Genomic DNA, 19219 nt, shown 5'->3' with positions numbered 1-19219 from the left:
GGGGGGGAGGGAGCCCAGAAAGCGGGGAGAGACGAAAAACGCTGAAACTAATGGAACCCCTATGCAAGTGATTAGGGACGTGGGTGGCGCTGTGTTCTAAACCACTGAGCCTCTTGGGCTTGCCGATCAGAAGGTCAGCGGTTTGAATCCCTGCAACAGGGTGAGCTCCTGTTGCTCGGTCCCAGCTCCTGCCAACCTAGCAGTTCAAAAGCATCCCAAAAAGTGCAAGTAGATAAATAGGTACTGCTCCAGCGGGAAGGTAAACGGCATTTCCATGCGCTGCTCTGTTTTCGGTGTTCTGTTGCGCCAGAAGCGGCTTAGTCATGCTGGCCACATGACCCTGAAAAACTGTCTGCAGACAAACGCTGGCTCCCTCAGCCTGTAAAGCGAGATGAGCGCCACAACCCCAGAGTCGTCTGTGACTAGACTTAACTGTCAGGGGTCCCTTTACCTTTTTTTTTATGCAAGCAATTGATTCACATTTCTGGCAAGACTGATTTTCTGCTCTCCTGATGGTTTGCTGGGCAAAGAGAACAAAGAAGATTTGAAGTGTGGGGTGGGCAGGGAGTGAACGAGGAGAAAGGGTGTGGCCTTGCCCATCCCTGTCCCTCCTCCAACCTACTGCCAGCATATTGCTGGGTTTGGGGGGGGGAGGGTTCCTCTGCCTTGTTTTAATAGGAAGCCTTGTTTCTAAGAAATGATCTAAGTGGGTTAACCTAGAACAAAAGAGACAACAATAAATAGTGGCGTTTTGTGGCATTCTCAGGGCTAAACACATTTCTTACGGCTTAAGCTTTTGTGGACGATAGCCCTCTCCCATCAGATGCAACCTGATTCACCTCTTGAAGTGGGCTGTAGCCCACAAAAAATTATGCCATAGCAAACGTGTTTGGTCTTGACGGAACCATAAAACTCTTTGTTGTTTCTGCTACCCCTCTTCTAAAAAAAACCGAGAGTGAAAAGTTCTCTCTGGCTTCAAGTCCTAGCAAATTAGTCTTTGGGCATGCAGCGACAATCTATCTCTCTGCAGGAATCTACTTGGGTTGTGCTTGGAAGAGGGCCTTTGGCTCGCTCAAACATTCTTCTTCACCTCAGACAGAAGGTAGCGAGTGAACCAGAAGATCACATGGGGATCACATGGTGCTTCTTGGGCCTTTTTAGTATTCTAGCAAGAACAGGGAAGACTACTTCTGGCCTCCAAGCATCAGTATGTGCTCTGTTCTGAATGCATTCTGAACTAGTGCTGGAACATCCAGCCTTGGCTGAGTTTCCCTTGGACAGCTTTCACAAGAGGATACTGGAAAGGATCATTTCACGGTTCATCTGGGCAAAAGTTCAAAGTTAAAATGTCATTTTGTCCGTAACTGCATGACTGCAGAAAACAACCCTGCAAAAGTCTATGGGTTAGTCCCTTATTGCTCGTCCTCGTTTTAGAGTGAGCAAGTCAAAAATCTAGGCTAGTAACCTTCTGCAAGAGATTATTAGCATACAAGCGACACAGCAACAAACTCAATTCATGTAGAAATTTGCATGGTAGTTCTGCATTCCTCTTCTCTGTATCATTCCAATTTTAGAATATATGTGCTGGCGAAGAGCGCACAGGAGTTCTGCATCAAAAGTACGTGAGGCTACACCCATAGAACAAGAACTTAGTAGGAAATGCTGCGCCTTCATTAAGGCTCTTTCCTTGTAGGAAAGCTTCTCCTTTCCACATGTTCCAAAGATCTCAGAAGCCCAGTCTGCAGTAACTCACAGGAGAGCTTTTAGTGTGGCTGCCCATGTTCTGTGCAAGCAGCATTCTTGCCCAAATGTGACAGGGCGTCCCACATTCTGCCCTTTCCGGAAATAAGTGAATACATTTTTGTTCTGACAAGCCTTCCCAGCAGGATGAAAGGATCTTTGCCACAGGTGTCTATTTGGTCTTTTTGTGTGTGTGTGTGTGTGTGTGTGTGTGTGTGTGTGTTTTACTTTGCTGCTATTTTCTATATTGTTTAAAACTGTTTTTATTGCATTTTGTACACTGCCTTGAGATGAGCATGGAAGGCAATGCATAAATAAAAGATTGACATTTGTCTGATAAATCAAATGCAGTAAAAAAAAAAAAAATTACAGTGGTACCTCGGGTTAAGTACTTAATTCGTTCCGGAGGTCCATTCTTAACCTGAAACTGTTCTTAACCTGAAGCACCACTTTAGCTAACGGGGCCTCCTGCTGCTGCCGCGCCGCCGAAGCACAATTTCTGTTCTCATCCTGAAGCAAAGTTCTTAACCTGAGGTACTATTTCTGGGTTAGCAGAGTCTGTAACCTGTAGCGTATGTAACCTGAAGCGTCTGTAACTTGAGGTACCACTGTATTCTTTTTTCTGGAATAGTAACATATTTGCCGTAACAGAGTTTTCTACAATGTGCCAAGACATGTGGAAAGGAGAAACATATCCTTGCACTCTAGGCAGCTCTTGTGGGGAAATACATCTCATTCCTCTAACACAAATCTTCCATTCTTCGAGTACCGTAAGAACTTTGCTATATGTGCCCAAACCCCAGGACTCTCGGACAGTTTAAAGCAAGGGTAGCCAACATGGTGCCCTCCAGATGTTACCAGGCTTCCAAACTCATTAGCTCCAGCCACCACAGCATATGATGAGGTCTGGTGGGAGCTCCAGTCTAACAACATCTGGAAGGAACAACACTGGCTAGCCCTGGTTTAAGGAAATGAACAGAAGTGTCATAAAATGCTGTGAGCATGTATATAATACTGCCAAAGCAGAGGTTTGCTTCCTCCTTCTGTGACCCAAACACTTCTGTCAATCTAAGACAAGGCAAACACAGGAGACAGGGGTTCAAGGGAAGCCCTTCAGAGAAAGGCAGAGAAAGCACATAAGAGCAGGCTTGCTGGATCAGAACAAAGGCCTATTTCATTTTCCTATAGTAAGTGGTATCTACACCAGGCGCAGAAGGGCACAATTCCTCATTTATATGCAACTCCTTTTTGTCTAGGTCTGCCAGGGTCAAGACTGTCTTAAGCTATTAACAATCAGTAAACTGGAGACATGAGTAACAGTAAAATCCTATGCATATGTGCTTGGGAGTAAGAAACATTGTCCAAAGTAACACTTTTACTTCAGAGTAAACATGCCTAGGACTGGGCTTTACGATTTATTTATTCAGAAGGCAGCTGTACTTGTTACCTGCACCCTTAAGAGTGCATAGGAATAGAAAACAGTTAATGTTTGATAAGAATGCACACCTTAAGATTGCCTAGCTGTATCTTAACATTCTTTCAAGCACACCTGTTGTGAACCTGCTAATCCGGGAGGCTAAGCAATACCAAAACCTCCCCCCCCCATGCCGTAATTATGGCTGCAGGTGAGGTAATACATTCTGATGGCTGCAGTTAGGGACTGCTATGCACAAAAATGCACATTTTCATATACAGCACCTAGTGAGGAAAATTAAGAGTATTGTTGTGCTTTTCTCCCACAGAAGCTTTACTTGCTGTGCTAGGACGACACGTTGCTGTTTTTTGGGTGGCGGTGGCTGCACTGAATGGATTTCTACCCCAGTACAAAGCCAAGAATATTTAGATGAAATTACGAAGTTGCAGCTGCGGCATTTCACTCTTAACGTGACAATTAATCTAGAGGGAACAACTCTCCTCTAACCAAAACACGTATCAGAAGCCCCAACGAAATCGCATCCAAAATATTTGTGTGTGTGTGCTAGCAATAAGGCTGCTTTCCTACACATACTTACCCTGGGGAAATCCCAATGGAAAACAGTGGTAAACAACATGCATCATATTTCAATGTACCGGAATGCATACTCGCGCAGCCCAGTTCCTATCTATGCACGTTGACTCGGATGTAAACCCTAACTGGGTTCAAGGGGGAGGGGGCGGTATTCTCCCAGATAAGCGGGCTCAGCACAGCAGACAGGGAACGAGCCCCATCGAGCGCAATGAATGACTAACCCGCTTGCAATTCAGTTACAGATAGGTAGCCGTGTTGGTCTGCCATAGTCAAAACAAAAAAAAAAAAAATTCCTTCCAGTAGCACCTTAAAGACCAACTAAGTTAGTTCTTGGTATGAGCTTTCGTGTGCATGCACACTTCTTCAGATACACACGCTTGCAATTCAAATATTCTTTTTGGGGGGCGGGCGGGGAGCGTTTCATAACAGGAGGGGAGGAACCGCCATAAAGGGCAGGAATTGGATAGATGAAAGGGAGGGAAAGGGGTTAGCTGCTGACGGAAGCGGATGCTTTAGCTGCAGAAGGCAGGCAGCAAAGCTTAGGATGCGGGAGCAGAGGAGGGGGAGAAGGGATTTTTATTTTTATTTTTATTTTTTGCATTTACCACGACCCCTCGGCCGCTGCTTCTCGGCGCCTCCGCTGCGTGGGTCTTGCTGTTTAGCCCGGCCATCTTCCGAAAGGAGGTTGGCGAGATCCTTGAGACGGAGGAGGAGGGGGAGGGAAAAGAGGCGGCGCCTCGCTCGGGAAAGAAAAGGAGCCTCCGGCCGCTGCCGCGAGAGGTTGAGCCTCCGCAGCCTCTGCTAGACGTGGCCCGCGCCGTCGTGGCTTCTGCAGAACTGCTCCCAAACATCCACACCCGCCGTAGGGGGGTTTCTTCCAGCTGGCGCAGAGAGGGGATGATGCCTCTCAAACCACCTGCCTTTGGGCAGCGCTTGCTTTTACCTCGACGGACCAAAAGAGCTGCCTGTCCCCGGATTCAGCCCCGGAACCTTTTTTTCCCTAATGCCCGCGCTCGAGCCTGTTAAGGAGCCTCTCCGTCAGGATATAGTGGCTCCCTCTCCGCTTAATATCTGCTACATTAGGGTAAAATCTTCGCGTTAGGGCAGTAGGCTGAGAGAGGAGGGACTTCTCTGTGGGAGTGCAGTATTTGAACCTGGGTCTTAGGAAGCCTAAAGCCTGGGAGACCGCTGCCTAGGTTGAAAGGAAGAAAAGTGGGGTATAAATGTAAGGAAATGAGTACGTAATATGATACGCTTACACGCTAACCTAGTTATGCCCATGTGGCCCTCCAAACCCCTCTCAGCTGGCTACACCTCAGCCACACCTCTCAGCAGCCCAGCCCTGAGTGTTTTTGCCTGTCTGGAATTTGTCCTTTCACAGTGGCTTTCACAGTGCATAACCTCTTAGATGCATTCTTATTGGGCATTGATTTTACTGGGACTTAAAGGTGTCTCTGAGTCTGCAATCTTAAACATATGAGGTTGGGTCCAGGCTGATTTAACAGGAATAAGTTTTATTGTACTTAATGGGGCTTCTGAGCAGACGCAGGATTGTGTGTGCAGATAGTTCCCACTGACATTGGTGGGACTTAAGTCATGACTAATTTGTCCCAATAAGTATATTGGGACCTTGTTGTTGTTTAGTCGTTTAGTCATGTCCGACTCTTTGTGACCCCTTAGTTCAAGTAATAATATTAATGTCTGCTTAGAACTCATTGGGTTTAACAGCACTTTCTCCCAGATTGCTGCCTTTGTTTGCATCCAGCCCATAGATTTCAGATGAGTTGTAAAACATAAACCAGGGAGGGAGTGGGAGAGACCCCGTGGTACCCTAAAGGCTAGCATATATTGTAGGATAAACCTCCGTGGACCAACAACGACCACTTCATCACCTACATAATGTACTGATGGCAACTGAAGACAGCCTTCCATGCACTTGATGAAATAATCTCTTGTCCGCAGAAGCTTATGCCAAATCAAATGTGGTAGTATTTATTTATTTGAAGCATTTATACTCCACTCTTCAGCCAGAAAGGCTTCTGGAGTGGCTTACTGATAAATGAAAACAGCACATCTGCTGCCCTCAGGTTTACAATCTGAAAAGATGGGACACAAAACTGGGAGGGAGAGAGAGGTTTGGGGAGAAAAGACGAAAACAAACAAATTCTTAATGTTACACCTTTTTTTTACATAACAGCTGGGATGGAAAGTAGCTGCTTCCTAAAAGCCTAGTGACCAGATCTTCCTGAGAGGCAGTGATTTGCCCTAGATCACCCATTGATTTTATTGGCTGGGTGGGCATTTGAACCTGGGCTTCCCAGATCCTAGCCCAATGCCCTAACCACTGCCCCACACTGGTTTTAATTTTAGCATTACACCACTTTCTGCTTATCGGTTAAAAGCAAACAGTGTTTTGGGGTGGAAGAACTAAAGCCCAAGGGAAAGGAATTAAGCCTTTCCCTGTGTGCTGCCCATGGCAATTTTGAAACAAACAATAGTTGTGCATTGAATGTAACATGTAGCTTGGCCCTTGACCCCAGGTTTACCCTTTCAGAGCGAATAAGGTCTGCCATTGGCTCAGTTAACACATCATAGGTAAAAGTTAAAGGGACCCCTGACCATTAGCGGATGACTCTGGGGTTGCGGCGCTCATCTCGCTTTACTGGCCGAGGGAGTGGGCGTACAGCTTCCGGGTCATGTGGCCAGCATGGCTAAACTGCTTCTGGCGAATCAGAGCAGCGCACGGAAACTCTGTTTATCTTCCCGCCGGAGCGGTACCTATTTATCTACTTGCACTGCCTGATTTCAAACTGCTAGGTTGGCAGGAGCAGGGATCGAGCAACGGGAGCTCACCCCTTCGCTGGGATTCGAACCGCCAACCAAGCCCTAGGCTCTGTAGTTTAACCCACAGCGCCACCCACGTCCCTTAACACATCATGCCAATATATAATAGTGGTTTACTGTGAACAAACCAATAAGGCTGCTCTAGCTCCTCCCTGCTAACATAAGGAGGAAACAAATCATTATGCCTGGGTGAGTATTATGTCTGAACCAGGGGCCACAGTTTATTTCACCCATAGAAACCACAATCAGTAAGCCAAGATCAAATCTTCACAACAGAATGTGGTTTGTTGGGAGTGAAATATCCCCTTTGCTCCTACCCAACACACCGTTAACACTGAGATTGTGGTAAATTTCCCTTGCACTACTAAATTATGGTTTACTGTGACATACAAACTGGGCCATAGATTACATGTAGAAGGTCTCAGGTTCTAAAGAGCTCAGGGAGCTTTGGGCCTGAAATATTGGGAGACTGACACAGGTTAGAGAGAACAAGGATCTCAGGCAGCTTCATATGTTCATAATTGGTGCATGTAAAGATACACCAAACAGCAATGAGAACAGATTGTCCTATAAAAACAACTTGACATTTCTTCTTAGTATTCTAATGAAAGAAAGAATTCTAATGAAATCTCAATTGTGTTTATTCACCTTTGTTCCTTTTGCTATACTGGCAAGGGCACACGAGCCAATTGAAAAACGCTGCCAATCCCATCACTGGCAGTTCTTTTACATATACATAAAGATAGAACAACATTCCTAGGATTCTCTAAATGTATTTTGTCAAACTTCCTGGACAGAGAGAGAATTGAATAAGAATGTTTTCCATGTGTCTGTAGCTTGAATGTTTTTCATTACAGCAATTCCCTCCACCCCCGGTAATCAGCCATGCTGATGACCTTTATGAAAAGTACACATCTGTTTTAAATGGAAAGAGATATGTCCGTTCCATATGTTGACTTGATAGATGCTTCCATGTGCATCAAGTAGCAAAGAGCATCCTGTTCCATTGTGGTGTTCAAAGACTGGCAGGGCACAACACTGGCAGCGTAAGAAGAGGGAAAGAGGAGCGCCATTGACACTTGGGTGCAGAATGAGGGGGAAACAGACCATAGAGCAGCTGTCCTAGCATTATTTCCGAACCAGCAGCTTGTGGTTGCTCACAAACCATGGCAGTCAAGACTAGGACAAGCTCGCCAATCACAATTTGCTTAGGAGAAACAAATGAGCACGGCTTTGGATGTAACACTAAGCCAGGCTTTTCATTGTTTGCTTCCTCACTGAGAGAAAGGTGGGAGTGTGTGGGCTAAATACAATGGCACATAGCTCATGCACAAATTAATTTGCCTAGCCTTGGTTAATGGTCAGTGTTATAGCTGAATGTATCCTATGCATCTTTCGGCAGTAGCGCTGCAAGTCATTTTTATTCAGGTTGGATTTTGGTGAAGTATAAATGGGACGCGGGTGGCGCTGTGGGCTAAACCACAGAGCCTAGGACTTGCTGATCGGAAGGTTGGCGGTTCGAATCCCCGCGACGGGGTGAGCTCCCGTTGCTCGGTCCCTGCTCCTGCCAACCTAGCAGTTCGAAAGCATGTCAAAGTACAAGTAGATAAATACGTACCGCTCTGGCGGGAAGGTAAATGGTGTTTCCGTGTGCTGCTCTGGTTCACCAGGAGCGGCTTAGTCATGCTGGCCACATGACCTGGAAGCTGTACGCCGGCTCCCTCGGCCAAAAGCGAGATGAGTGCCGCAACCCCGGAGTCGGTCACAACTGGACCTAATGGTCAGGGGTCCCTTTACCCTTTACCTTTAAGGGTACAAACAGCCCGTGGGATGAATTGATCTATATCTAATTACTTTTTAAAAATCCATTACAGTACAGTATTCTGATAAATGACAGAGAATGATTTAACAAGGCATTGACTCTTATTCACTGCCCAATTCCCACCCTGAAGTGAAAGTAGGAACAATCTGCCTTGTCCCAAGCTGCTGAGACACATGCAACACTAAACTATGGCATAACTATGGTTTGTTGAACCATGGCTTAGCGCTATGCCTGAGCCCTGCCCAGCAGCTTACCTATGGTTTTACTGCCAACACCATGATCTGAAGCCATGATTACAAATCTTCACTTGTTTTAAGTATAGCTTGACATTATGCGGTATTGCTTCTTTAACCGTGGTTTGTTTGACCATCCCACACCAGGAGCTCACTAAAAGACAAAGGCATGAGACAAAAACAGCTGGAAAACAAACAAAAAAACCCCCAAACCTTTGGAGAAATAAACCATGGTTTGCTTGATCATTTGCAGTACAGGTTGTGTGATTTGTTAAACAAACCGTCCCATGCTGGTGTATATGAACCAGGCAATTAACAGGAATATTTGCAATTCCAGGAACTTTCTGTGAAGTTTGGTGAGGAGGATGTCCTGTATGTGATTTAGGACACAATCCAAACACCATTGGCAGGGCTTTGCAGGGGGGTGGAACCGCTGTCATTTCCACAGCCCAGCTGCTCATGGTAGTTACAGTGGAAGAGGACTGAGCCCAATTGCTGCTCCAGCTCCAGGCTCTCTCAGCAACTGAATCTGATCAGGATTGATGCTCTTACATGATGGCAGTGGGATTAGCTTGGGATGCAATGGATCCCAGACTGTCTCAGCCCCTTTCTGCTAGCCCTTACCACAAGCAGGCTTCCCACTCGTCCACACATTCAGAGAAGCCACTGGGAGGCTGGTTCAGAAGGCAGAGCTGAGTGGAAGGATACCGTAATTCAATCTAACCCTGGCAGAAGGGAAATTTAGAATGCTCTGCAAGTCTGGAACATGCACAGCCTAGTGCAATGCCATTTGCGTTGTATACAGTGCAGTTAATGTGTGAAGCAGAGTTCATGCCTCAGTTGTAACCCACAAAAAATCTTAATGTTTTGGACTTGTGATGACAAAGCTTGCTCACATTCCCATGACCTTAAATGCAAATGTGGTTTGGAAGTGCTGTAAAGCTAGACAATTTGGCAAGATGTAGGAGCTGCAATGGGTCTAACTTTGTCTTGTTCACTAAATCTTGTAATACTTTAATCCTGGAATATACCTGTTCTTTGAGCATGCCTTAAACATCAAGTGCTTTGGATTTATAGAGTTGCTTTGGTGAGCATCACATTCCATTTACTGCCCCTATTTTCACCTTTAAAGGAAGATTACACTGTTTCCTGGCTGTTGGGTAATGTAGAATCCAAACCATAAATAGAAGGAACTCGGAGCTTTGGTTAGCAACTCTTTATTATACATATATTTCCCATACTCTCTTAATTTATCATCTTATTTGAATTATTGCTGTACATCATGTTACATGAACAACGAAACTTTCGGGGTGTTTTTTAAAAATAAAGTATAGGTCACTGAACAATCAGGAAATAAATAAATAGATATATTTATTTGGAAAAAATAGATATTTTAAAACTTTCAAAAATAATATATAACTAAAGTTCTGCCTAACTTGTCAAAACCTAAGTATTAATCTGCAGATGAATATATGGGTATTTTGTGCTTCTACAGTGAAAGTCATATTTGTTTTCCTCTCAGAGGATGCCCCTCCCACAAGGATGCCCTGATCATTTGTTTGCAATATAAATAATTCTGTGTTTCTCAATTGTCTGAATGTCATGTTCCAGCTGTTTCATCTCTGCTTCCAGCCTTTCTTTGTGAAGTTTCTTTGGTAGTGTGTCTATTTCAACGGAAAGGCTTTGGAATTGGTGATGCACGTCTTCCCAATTCTTCTTGAGACCCTATTTGGGGTATGCAAAGAGACGAATTAGTATACAACAGCATTATACAGTAACACAACAAGGCTGCCATCTTACACAAGCCTTCTGGGAAGCCACCCTATATTCATACATGCATTCGCACACCATATATACACGCATACAGGTACATACATCAGAGCACACATACAAATGCAGGTACACATAAATATATGACTAGAAGACACATACTAGGGACCTCGCTGCCCAGTTTAGCATCACAGAGGGGTGGGGGAATTGTGCCCCCTCTGCCTCTTCAGACTATTGATCTGAAGAGTGGGGAAGTTGGTGCTTCCCTTCCCATTAAGAGGCTGGTCTTATCTCTCTGCCCAGCCCAATGCTGTGCTGTTACTTGATGCAGATTCTGTTACTGCTGCAGGCAAAAATTGGTACATGTTGGAGGGGCAAAAATAAAATAAAAAAATTGCTTAATGGTTCAGCCTGCAGGGCAGCAGTTCACCACACTGCAATGCATACTAACACTAGAATAAGCCCCATTGATCTCCATGCAGTTTTCTTCTGAGTAGATATATATCTGGATAGGACTGCAATCCTATACTCCAACTTGGAGACCTTCAGATGTTTTGGACATCTCGTATTATCCCTATCCACTGGCCATGATTGTTGAGACTCCAGAAACAGCTGGAGGTCACAAGTTTGAGAAAGGCTGCTATACTCAGCTGAGTGTAAGCTAAGCTCCACTGAACTCAGTAAGGCTTTCCTCTGAGTAAACATTTATAGGCTCACACTTCAAGTGTAGTCCTATATACATTTTCCTGGGAGTGAGGTGCACTGAACACCATGGGATTTACTTCATATTAAACATGCACAGATTGCTTTGCACAACTATATTTTCCACACACTGTAACATAAAAAAAACTCAAGACGTTGGCTACTGATTATTCTTTAAAGTGGGACAAAACCTTTTGACATGCCTTTAACTGCAGTTGGGCTCCACAGTGGTCCACTACTGCTGATGCAATGAAGTGTGTGATGATATGGAATCTAGCTTCCAGAAAAGACTTTGTAAACATTTCTGTCACATCCAACTTGCTCAATCCTGCAGATAACTATTCTAGAGCTCCATCTAGTGAAAATCTACCCTTCTTAGTTGCAATGCTATTCATAAAGCCTTTCCCATTCGTGCCTGTACAAATGTATCTTTTATGCCTCAGTCTGTCTAATTCAAGTCAACCCACATACCTCAAGAAGACTGTCTCTGTCTTCATCAGAGAGCCGTTTCATGGCTTTTTGTCTGAGAGTTTCCTTGACATAGGCATCATATTCTTCCTGAGCTCTCTTTACTTCTTCATTTCGCTTAGTTACATATTTCGGAGTAATGCCGTAATCCTACAAGAAAAATGCACCTTCCAGATATTCATATATTTTTGTTGTTGTTGTTGTTGTCGTCATCATCAACAACAAAGACCCTTGTGTAATATAACTTTTTTTGCTTTTCTTTTTTTTAAGAAAGAAAAAGACTACTTTAGAACTTTTTCTAATTAATCCTAGCATATACTAATACCAGTGGTACCTCGGGTTACATACGCTTCAGTTTACATACGCTTCAGGTTACGGACTCTGCTAACCCAGAAATAGTGCTTCAGGTTAAGAACTTTGCTTCAGGATAAGAACAGAAATCGGGCTCCGGTGGTGCGGAGGCAGCAGGAGGCCTCATTAGCTAAAGTGGTGCTTCAGGTTAAGAACAGTTTCAGGTTAAGTACGGACCTCCGGAACGAATTAAGTACTTAACCCGAGGTACCACTGTAGTGCACTCATTCATTTGGGTATGAATCCTTATGTAGCCAACAGCAGCATCTACATGCAAGTGGGACATATCAACTCGACTCGCGACGAGACGACGGAGAGGAGAATGAGGCTGAGGAGGGGCTGGCGCCGCAGCACATAGGCTGCTGAACACGCCCCCTTGGAGGCACCTGGTTGGGTGCCTGCCGATGGGCGTGGGCGCCAGCCAGGTGAGTGGGGGAGGCAGGGGGCTACCGCCCCCTGCTAGGGGCGGAGCTCGGGCTCCCGCCCACAATCACTCCCCTCTCTTCCAGGGAGGAGAGTCTATATCAACTGGCATGAGGTTTTGCAAAAGTACCAAAAAACCTCTAGACAATAAATACAAAAATAATGGAGAAACACACACTAAGCCTATAAAATTTATGGAAATGTTGGCTAGGGACCTTTAGACTTCAGAACTATAGATTCACAGTGCAGTCCTCCTATACATACCAACTCAGACGTAAGCCCCACATAATTCAATGCTGCTAATTCCCAGGTAAGTAGATACAGGATTGCAGCCTTAGCAGAAAAATTATTCCATTTCCTATGAATAATGAAGCATGCAGAAGGGGGATGCAGCTGGTGCCCTTGTGGGCAAAGGGACTGATGTGGAGATGGATGGGATTCTCCAGTTGATCTGTTGTTGCTTTTAAATACATGTGACTTCAGTTATGATATTAAACATCTAACACCTTTTATAAAATACTCAAAAATATCCCTACTTCTCATTAATGTCCACTACTTCACTTTGGCTAAAAATACTAAGATTCCCAACAAAGATATTCAGGGTCAGGCACTTCTGGTTTCTAAAAATTTTGCCCGTGCCCTAAGAACATAAGAGGAGCCTTCTGGATCACACCAATGGCTCATCTGGCTCACTCAGTATTGCAAATAAGTGAGCCCTATGTTGCAGTCCTATGCTTGGGAGTTGATATTGGCACCTGTCTGTCTTGGGAGACAATGGAGGAGTGCGCCTTTGGGGGTGAGGTCAAGCTGTTGAAAGGTTGCAGCACCTGCTGTGGCTGTAGAGAACAATGTGGGAGAGACAGGTCTTGTTGCAGATGAAGGTGTCCAGTTGTGCTGCTGCAGATGTACCACGGCGTTTCTTCTCTCTGTGCTTCTTCAGGCAGTCTTTTCTCTTTTGGTCACTGCTATGGATACACGACTTGATTGCCTGTCTCCAGGCACTGCGGTCGTCCACAAGGGATTCCCACAAGGCAAATGGGTTGATGTTGCCTGGGAGTAAGCCCTATTTAACTCAACAGGACTTATTTCTAAGGAGGCATGTATAGGATTTCACTCTTAGTAAATGCACCACATCATTTTGATAAGGCATACCTTTTTCTTGAGATATTTTGGAACGAGTCCTGAAGTTTCAAGGACGTATTTGTCGCCTTGTCGTCGGTCAACACAAGCTGGTAGAGGTTTCTTAGGCACTCCCATGATGACATTAGCTGCATTTGTGCTTATGAAATTCTTTGAACTCTGAATTCCCATGAGTGGGTGATCTGACAATTTAGGCACACCTGGTTTCGCTTTCTTACCTCCTTGATGTTTATTTCCTGTTTGTTTGTTTTTTTAAAAAAATAAAAAGCCACAAAATGAATTACATTTTTAAAAATGTTTATCTACGTAGCACAGGATTCTGCTAAGTCTATGCCTTTAATTCAACATTCACCCTTGCCCCCAATTTTCTGGATTCTGATCTTCCAGCCCTAGACAGCTTGTTTCCTTATGACACTTTGCATCATAAGGAGGATTATTTTGGGGAGCAGCAAGTATAAGAAGTGATGTGTAAGAAGGGAGAGGTGACAGCTCACGAAGGACTGGGTAGAGAGGGACTTGTCATGTCCTGGATGATAAATGAATAAAGTAACTGCTGTAAACTATCAAGATCAACAATATTTAAGCCATTGCGAAGACATCCCAGTGAAGGGCAAAAGATACATTTCAAAATAGCTGCGGAAAGAAACAAAACAACTTGATGACATATTGCCATAAAGGCTTAAAAAGCTAACTAAATGTACATTAAAAAACCAAACTATATTGTGCTTCAGGAAAATACCCACACTCATTATTTTGAAAAGTTTCATACATTTTTTTGTGTCGTGTGTAGTTGGAGGGAGGTGAGTTCTTGTCTGCTGCTTTTATAATTAGTCTATGAACATTTTAAGTGTTTCTTGTTCTTGTTAATTTTTTTGGGTTTTTTGTTTTGTTTTTCCTAACCCTATTTTTCATATTGCATGTCACACTGAAACTTTTTTTGTAGTAGGTATCTAACAAATAATAATATTAGAAAAACATTTGGAGTCAGTAACACTGAGGCTCCTGATTACTTGGGCTCCAACTGTAAGGCTCCTGGATTTGTCACAATTCCCAAAATTCATTCGTGAAAACAAAATGTCACATTCTATAACCACTCTTTCGGACAATATATACATTTATAAGCAAACACTTCCATTTTAAGCACTATAAGGGGACTTCAGTGGAGATCTCTATTAAATAGCTGAGCTTTCCCAAGCATGGTGTGGATTGGCCAACTTAAGTCTTGCTTAAAATATGCAGACTTGGCACAATTAACAAAAGCCTTGATGTCTAGCCTTGCACATCCAGATAAGAGGCAAAAACTAAACAACCAGCCAACTAACATATGGTCCTTAAAATCACTAGAACAGAATTGCCCATGTGTCCAAGAGAATACAGAAGATATTACTGGATGTTAACCTGGGTAAAATTGTAGTGAAATTTTATGTGGCCTGGGATACTCATCAATGTGGTATAGTCAGAATATTACACTAGGCTTAGGGAGACTGGGATACAAATAACTACTTAGCAATGGTACTGACTTTGGGCAAGTCTTTATATCTTCTGGGGTAGCTATTAGAATAAAAAAAATTGGGGGGGGAACAATGCTGAGCGCTCCTCAGATAAAGAATGAGATTAAAATGAAATAAATATCTAGGCTTAGGTTTGGTAGGTTTCCATTATATCAGCTCCCTGCTCCCTGTGTTCAGCAGTTACCATCTCTGCAGGCAATCCTTATATCTGCTGCTAGAAGTAGGGCTTTTACAGCAGTGGCCCCAATGGGATGATCTCATTCTACAACTGAATACTTTTTCCTCTTGGTGGAAACTTCCTGGTGAGAAAGGAAGTTAATATCACACATCCTTTCTCACCAGGTTTGGAGATTTCTTCTGAGAATGAATTGGAATGGCTGATTTATGTTCTTGGCTGCTTTGTTTGGCTGCAAAGTTTTTATCTTGCATTTACAGATATTTTTACATGATTTGTTCTTTTGCTTTGTACCAAACCTTATGAGGAGTGGTTGAGGGAGTTGGGTATGTTTAGCCTGGAAAAGAGGAGACTGAGAGGAGATATGATAGCCACCTTCAAATATCTTAAGGGCTGTCACATGGAAGATGGAGCAAGCTTGTATTCTCCTGGTCCAGAGGGTAGAACTTGAACCAATAGCTTCAAGTTACAAGAAAGGAGATTACAGCTAAACATCAGGAAGAACTTTCTGACAGAGCTGTTCAGCAGTGGAGCGGTCTCCTTTGGGAGGTTGTGGACTCTCCTTCATTGGAGGTTTTTAAGCAGGCATTGGATGGCCATTTGTCATGGATGCTTTCGTTTAGATTCCTGCACTGCAGGGAGTTGGGACTATATTCTACGATTCTATGCACTGGCAAAAGAGACATACAAATGGTATACATTTAATAAACATATACAAATTAATGAAACATACTCTGTGGTAACTTTGGTTCCTTTGAATGTTTCTGAAGGAAGTCTTTTGGATTTGGCACCTGGACTTTTGGTGGTCCTATGGTTTTCCACGGTGCTTTACTTTGCTGTATTGTATTTTTTACATACGTTTTCAATGTCGATACATATCTTTAGTGAAGAGAAAATATACACACAATAATTAGAACTGAAAGAGAAGCTACAGGCTATTCCCCCCCACAGACCACTGTCTTCTTGAGCACTGACCCTTAATGACTGTAGTCTATCAAAGTAAAAAATGAACTATTTGAAAAGAAATAATATTGTTCTGATCTCATTTGTGCCTGAAATCAGCAACACTCATTGACCTGGTTCACATGACACAGTAAGGCAAACTATGGCTCACCAGGACCATGCAAATGGGCAGCCTTGAGAGGAGGTTGTAGTCACAGTGCTCTGCCCCAGTCTTCCCAACTCCTGTGCAAAGTTTGTTATTGGCTGTAGCAAGGAATTATAGAATTGTACAACTGGAAGGAACCCCAAGTGTCACCTGGTCCAACTCCCCACAATGCAGGAATCACAGCTAAGGAGAGTTTATAACTACAAGCCCAGGTTCAGGTGACATGTGAAGTTAAAGCTGGGCTTAGTTGAGCACAGTGTGGGAGTAATAAAGACTGGGGAGGAAATAAGTGACTGTGACACCTTCACTTGGTCCCATTAAGCCATAGCTTGGTATTATACACTGCACACCTATCCAGAGTTAAATCAACAGTGGAATAAAAGTCAGCAAAAATAGGGAATTGCTCTTCCAAAGTGATTCTCTTTACTGGGTTTGAAAACATTGTTTCTCATTTATTTTATCACTTTATAGTGATTATATTGAATTTCTCTCTTGGTCTGCCGTGACTTCAAGTAGTTTGGGTCACATGAATGAGAAAGGCATAACATTTGCCTGAGCTGGTGAAATTAAATTTCAGTTATTGATTGCCGTATATTCAAAAAGACGCGTCCATTGTATAATTCTGCCATTAGTGGTTCACGCAATAAAAATCCTAACCACATAAGGCAGAGCTGGGGAGTGTTCTCTTTGACTGCAATTTGCAGCAATTCCCTTATATATCAGCCACACTAGTATGCTGTGAGAGGATACGAAGCATATCCTGAAAAATTAAAAAGATGGAAAAGAAAGGAGAATGGCATCAAATACTAGGAAGCAAAAAAGAAAAAGGCAAAATCTCAAAATTATATTTGAGCTTTCACACGATACTTCCAGAACTATAGTGGTTTACAGTGGTTTACAGTGAAACTATATAATGCAAGTTTAGCACTCATTTCCATATTATTTGCTAACAGATTTTTTCTGGAAGTAAATGACATACAAATGAGTAATAAACTTGCACTATATTCCACTATAGTTCCAGAAGTATTCTGTGGTGAAAACAGAATAAACTGCCATGTGAATGCACCCAAAGGTCCCTTCTCACTTCCAAGGCTGTAGTATGATAGGAGACACAAAATTCATTTTAACAGAAAAATTATTGTAACATTTTTCCATAGGAACAGGTACATCACTGATTGATAAGTATAAAAGGTTTGTCAGAATGAGTCCCAAGTGTCCTTACCCACATACCTAGGTGCCTTGCAAGACTTATCCAGATTGTAAGGTAGAAGGTTGTAAATGCTCTCCTCCATGCACATTGCTGCCATCTTCACAGTGATACAGTCTGCAGATAATTTAAATTGCCAGACTTCTAAAGTGAACTGTCTTAAAATATCTGTGTCTGTGGAGGGGATACAGTGATGGAAAATGTATTGTAACTGTATTGTAACTTCTGATTTTTTTTAATTTTTTTTTTTTAATCTTTTAAAAAGTGAACTGCCTGTCACATTTTGTCTCATAAACACCATTCCACCTCTCCTTTCGGTTATTCTCCCTGCATCCCGTCCCCCAGGCACATACTTCTTACCCTTCCCTTCCTTCTTTTACACTCTATATTCTTCTCGTTTGCACATTCCTCCTTGGCTGGTCACTATTACCCTTTGACCTCAACATTTCAACCATCCCAATTCCACGGTTTGCCCTAACATCACTCACATTATCACTCCCAGCCTCCTCTCTAGGTCTGCACAGAGTTGACCCTGGGCCAGAAGTTGTTGGGACAGCCCCCACCAGCACGACCAGTAATCAGGGCTGCAGAGAATCGTCCAACCACATCTGCAGCACCACAGGTTTCTCACCCATTTTTCCAAGTAACAACATCACATGCCGAGTCTCTACAACCTAACACCTGAATTATCCTGCCAAGTGGGTGAGGAAGGTCTTATTGTCCTTCTGCACTTGGCTGAGGAAACCCATGTATGACTTCCCCAGAGACATGTTAAACCTCACCCTGCGGTAGCTTGGATAGTTTTAACACCATCCTGCCAAGTGATCGGGCGATGTGCTTTGCCACACGTCAGCTGTCATACGTGCACAAGTTAAAAGCAGTTATCGAAATAGGCTTTAGAAATGCTATAGTGCAATGCCAAAGCGCATACAATTGTTTTTTATTACTGGTCATGGTTCCCAAAAATACACAAATGCTTTTCCTTCAGGGTCTGGGTTTAAAAAAACCCTCCAGTTAAAAGGCTGTCAAGGTGACAGAGCTGGGAAAGGTGAGACTTTGGGGAGCTGCTGCTACTGCTGCTTATCTGAACAGGCAGAGGAATAGTGCAGAGATGAGATGATGATGATGATATCTTAGCCTTTGAGATGTTGTTGGACTACAAAAGCCCACTTCGCCAAGAAGCTCACTGGGTGACTTCGGGCCAGCCACTCTCTCAAGTTGACCTACCTCGCAGGGCTGTAGTGAAGTTAAAAATGTGTACGATTTGGACAAAAAAAGAAAAAAGGGTGACAGGGAAGCACGTGCAGCGCTCTGAGCTCCTTATGAGAGAAGGCTACCAACACGCAACGAGTCTAGGGCGAACGACCTGCCTGCCTCGCATTCCCACGCGCGCCGTCTGCACCCGCTCAGAGTCCCTCTTGCTTTCCCTGCTCCCTGCCCGCCCTTCCCATCCCTTCCCCGCATCCCTCTCTTCGCCTTACCCCGCTCTCCTTTCTCTCCTCCGAGCCCTTTTCCGCTCCCGTTCGAAGCCTCCTCGCCTGCCGCGGATTAGAACCAGCGGCACTGTTTGGTCGCCCTTGGAAACCACCGCTTAGCAACGCGCCCGCGTGTTTGTGTGTGTGTGGAACGGGAGAGTGGCTTTGTGACGCCATTTCCGGGACTGTGCCGTGAACAATGAGCGAAGCCGGGGGGGGGGGTCCGGAGAGGAAAGGAATGG

At 43.9% G+C, this 19219-nt stretch overlaps 2 protein-coding genes across 3 annotated transcripts in view; both read right to left on the bottom strand.

Annotated features, from left to right (window-relative positions):
* Nucleotides 1–4485, bottom strand: part of PRTFDC1 (phosphoribosyl transferase domain containing 1) — a gene marked incomplete at its 3' end in the record, with an annotated part of 49955 nt that extends 45470 nt beyond the window's left edge. For both annotated transcript variants that reach the window (XM_079948155.1, XM_079948154.1), the window contains exon 1: nucleotides 4354–4485. In XM_079948155.1, coding sequence (XP_079804281.1) covers nucleotides 4354–4419 — 66 coding nt within the window. In that variant the 5' untranslated portion in view covers nucleotides 4420–4485. The remainder of the gene's footprint in view (nucleotides 1–4353) is intronic.
* Nucleotides 4486–9997: 5512 nt separating this feature from the next.
* Nucleotides 9998–19159, bottom strand: ENKUR (enkurin, TRPC channel interacting protein). Its single transcript, XM_079947713.1, has 6 exons — nucleotides 18984–19159; nucleotides 17526–17676; nucleotides 15921–16066; nucleotides 13514–13737; nucleotides 11591–11737; nucleotides 9998–10372 (listed from the first exon to the last, which is right to left on the bottom strand). Exons 2-6 carry the CDS (start codon nucleotides 17600–17602, stop codon nucleotides 10199–10201), a joined length of 768 nt encoding a protein of 255 aa, XP_079803839.1. The 5' UTR covers nucleotides 17603–17676; nucleotides 18984–19159; the 3' UTR covers nucleotides 9998–10198.
* Nucleotides 19160–19219: the final 60 nt, after the last annotated feature.

The sequence above is a fragment of the Podarcis cretensis genome, assembly GCF_951804945.1.
Source record: "Podarcis cretensis genome assembly, chromosome: 12".
Classification (NCBI taxonomy): Eukaryota; Metazoa; Chordata; class Lepidosauria; order Squamata; family Lacertidae; genus Podarcis; species Podarcis cretensis.
Note: the sequence above shows the minus strand (reverse complement) of the source record. Positions and strands in the feature narration are given on the sequence as shown.

What these genes read in the sequence shown, in the direction of transcription:
- ENKUR (XM_079947713.1), bottom strand. Translation starts at nt 17,602, where the DNA reads ATGGCAGCAATGTGCATGGAGGAGAGCATTTACAACCTTCTACCTTAC. An exon ending in AAGTCTTGCAAGGCACCTAG is followed by an intron (nt 16,067 to 17,525) that starts GTATGTGGGTAA and finishes TCTTCACTAAAG; the next exon opens with ATATGTATCGACATTGAAAA. An exon ending in ACAGAGACAGTCTTCTTGAG is followed by an intron (nt 10,373 to 11,590) that starts GTATGTGGGTTG and finishes TACCCCAAATAG; the next exon opens with GGTCTCAAGAAGAATTGGGA.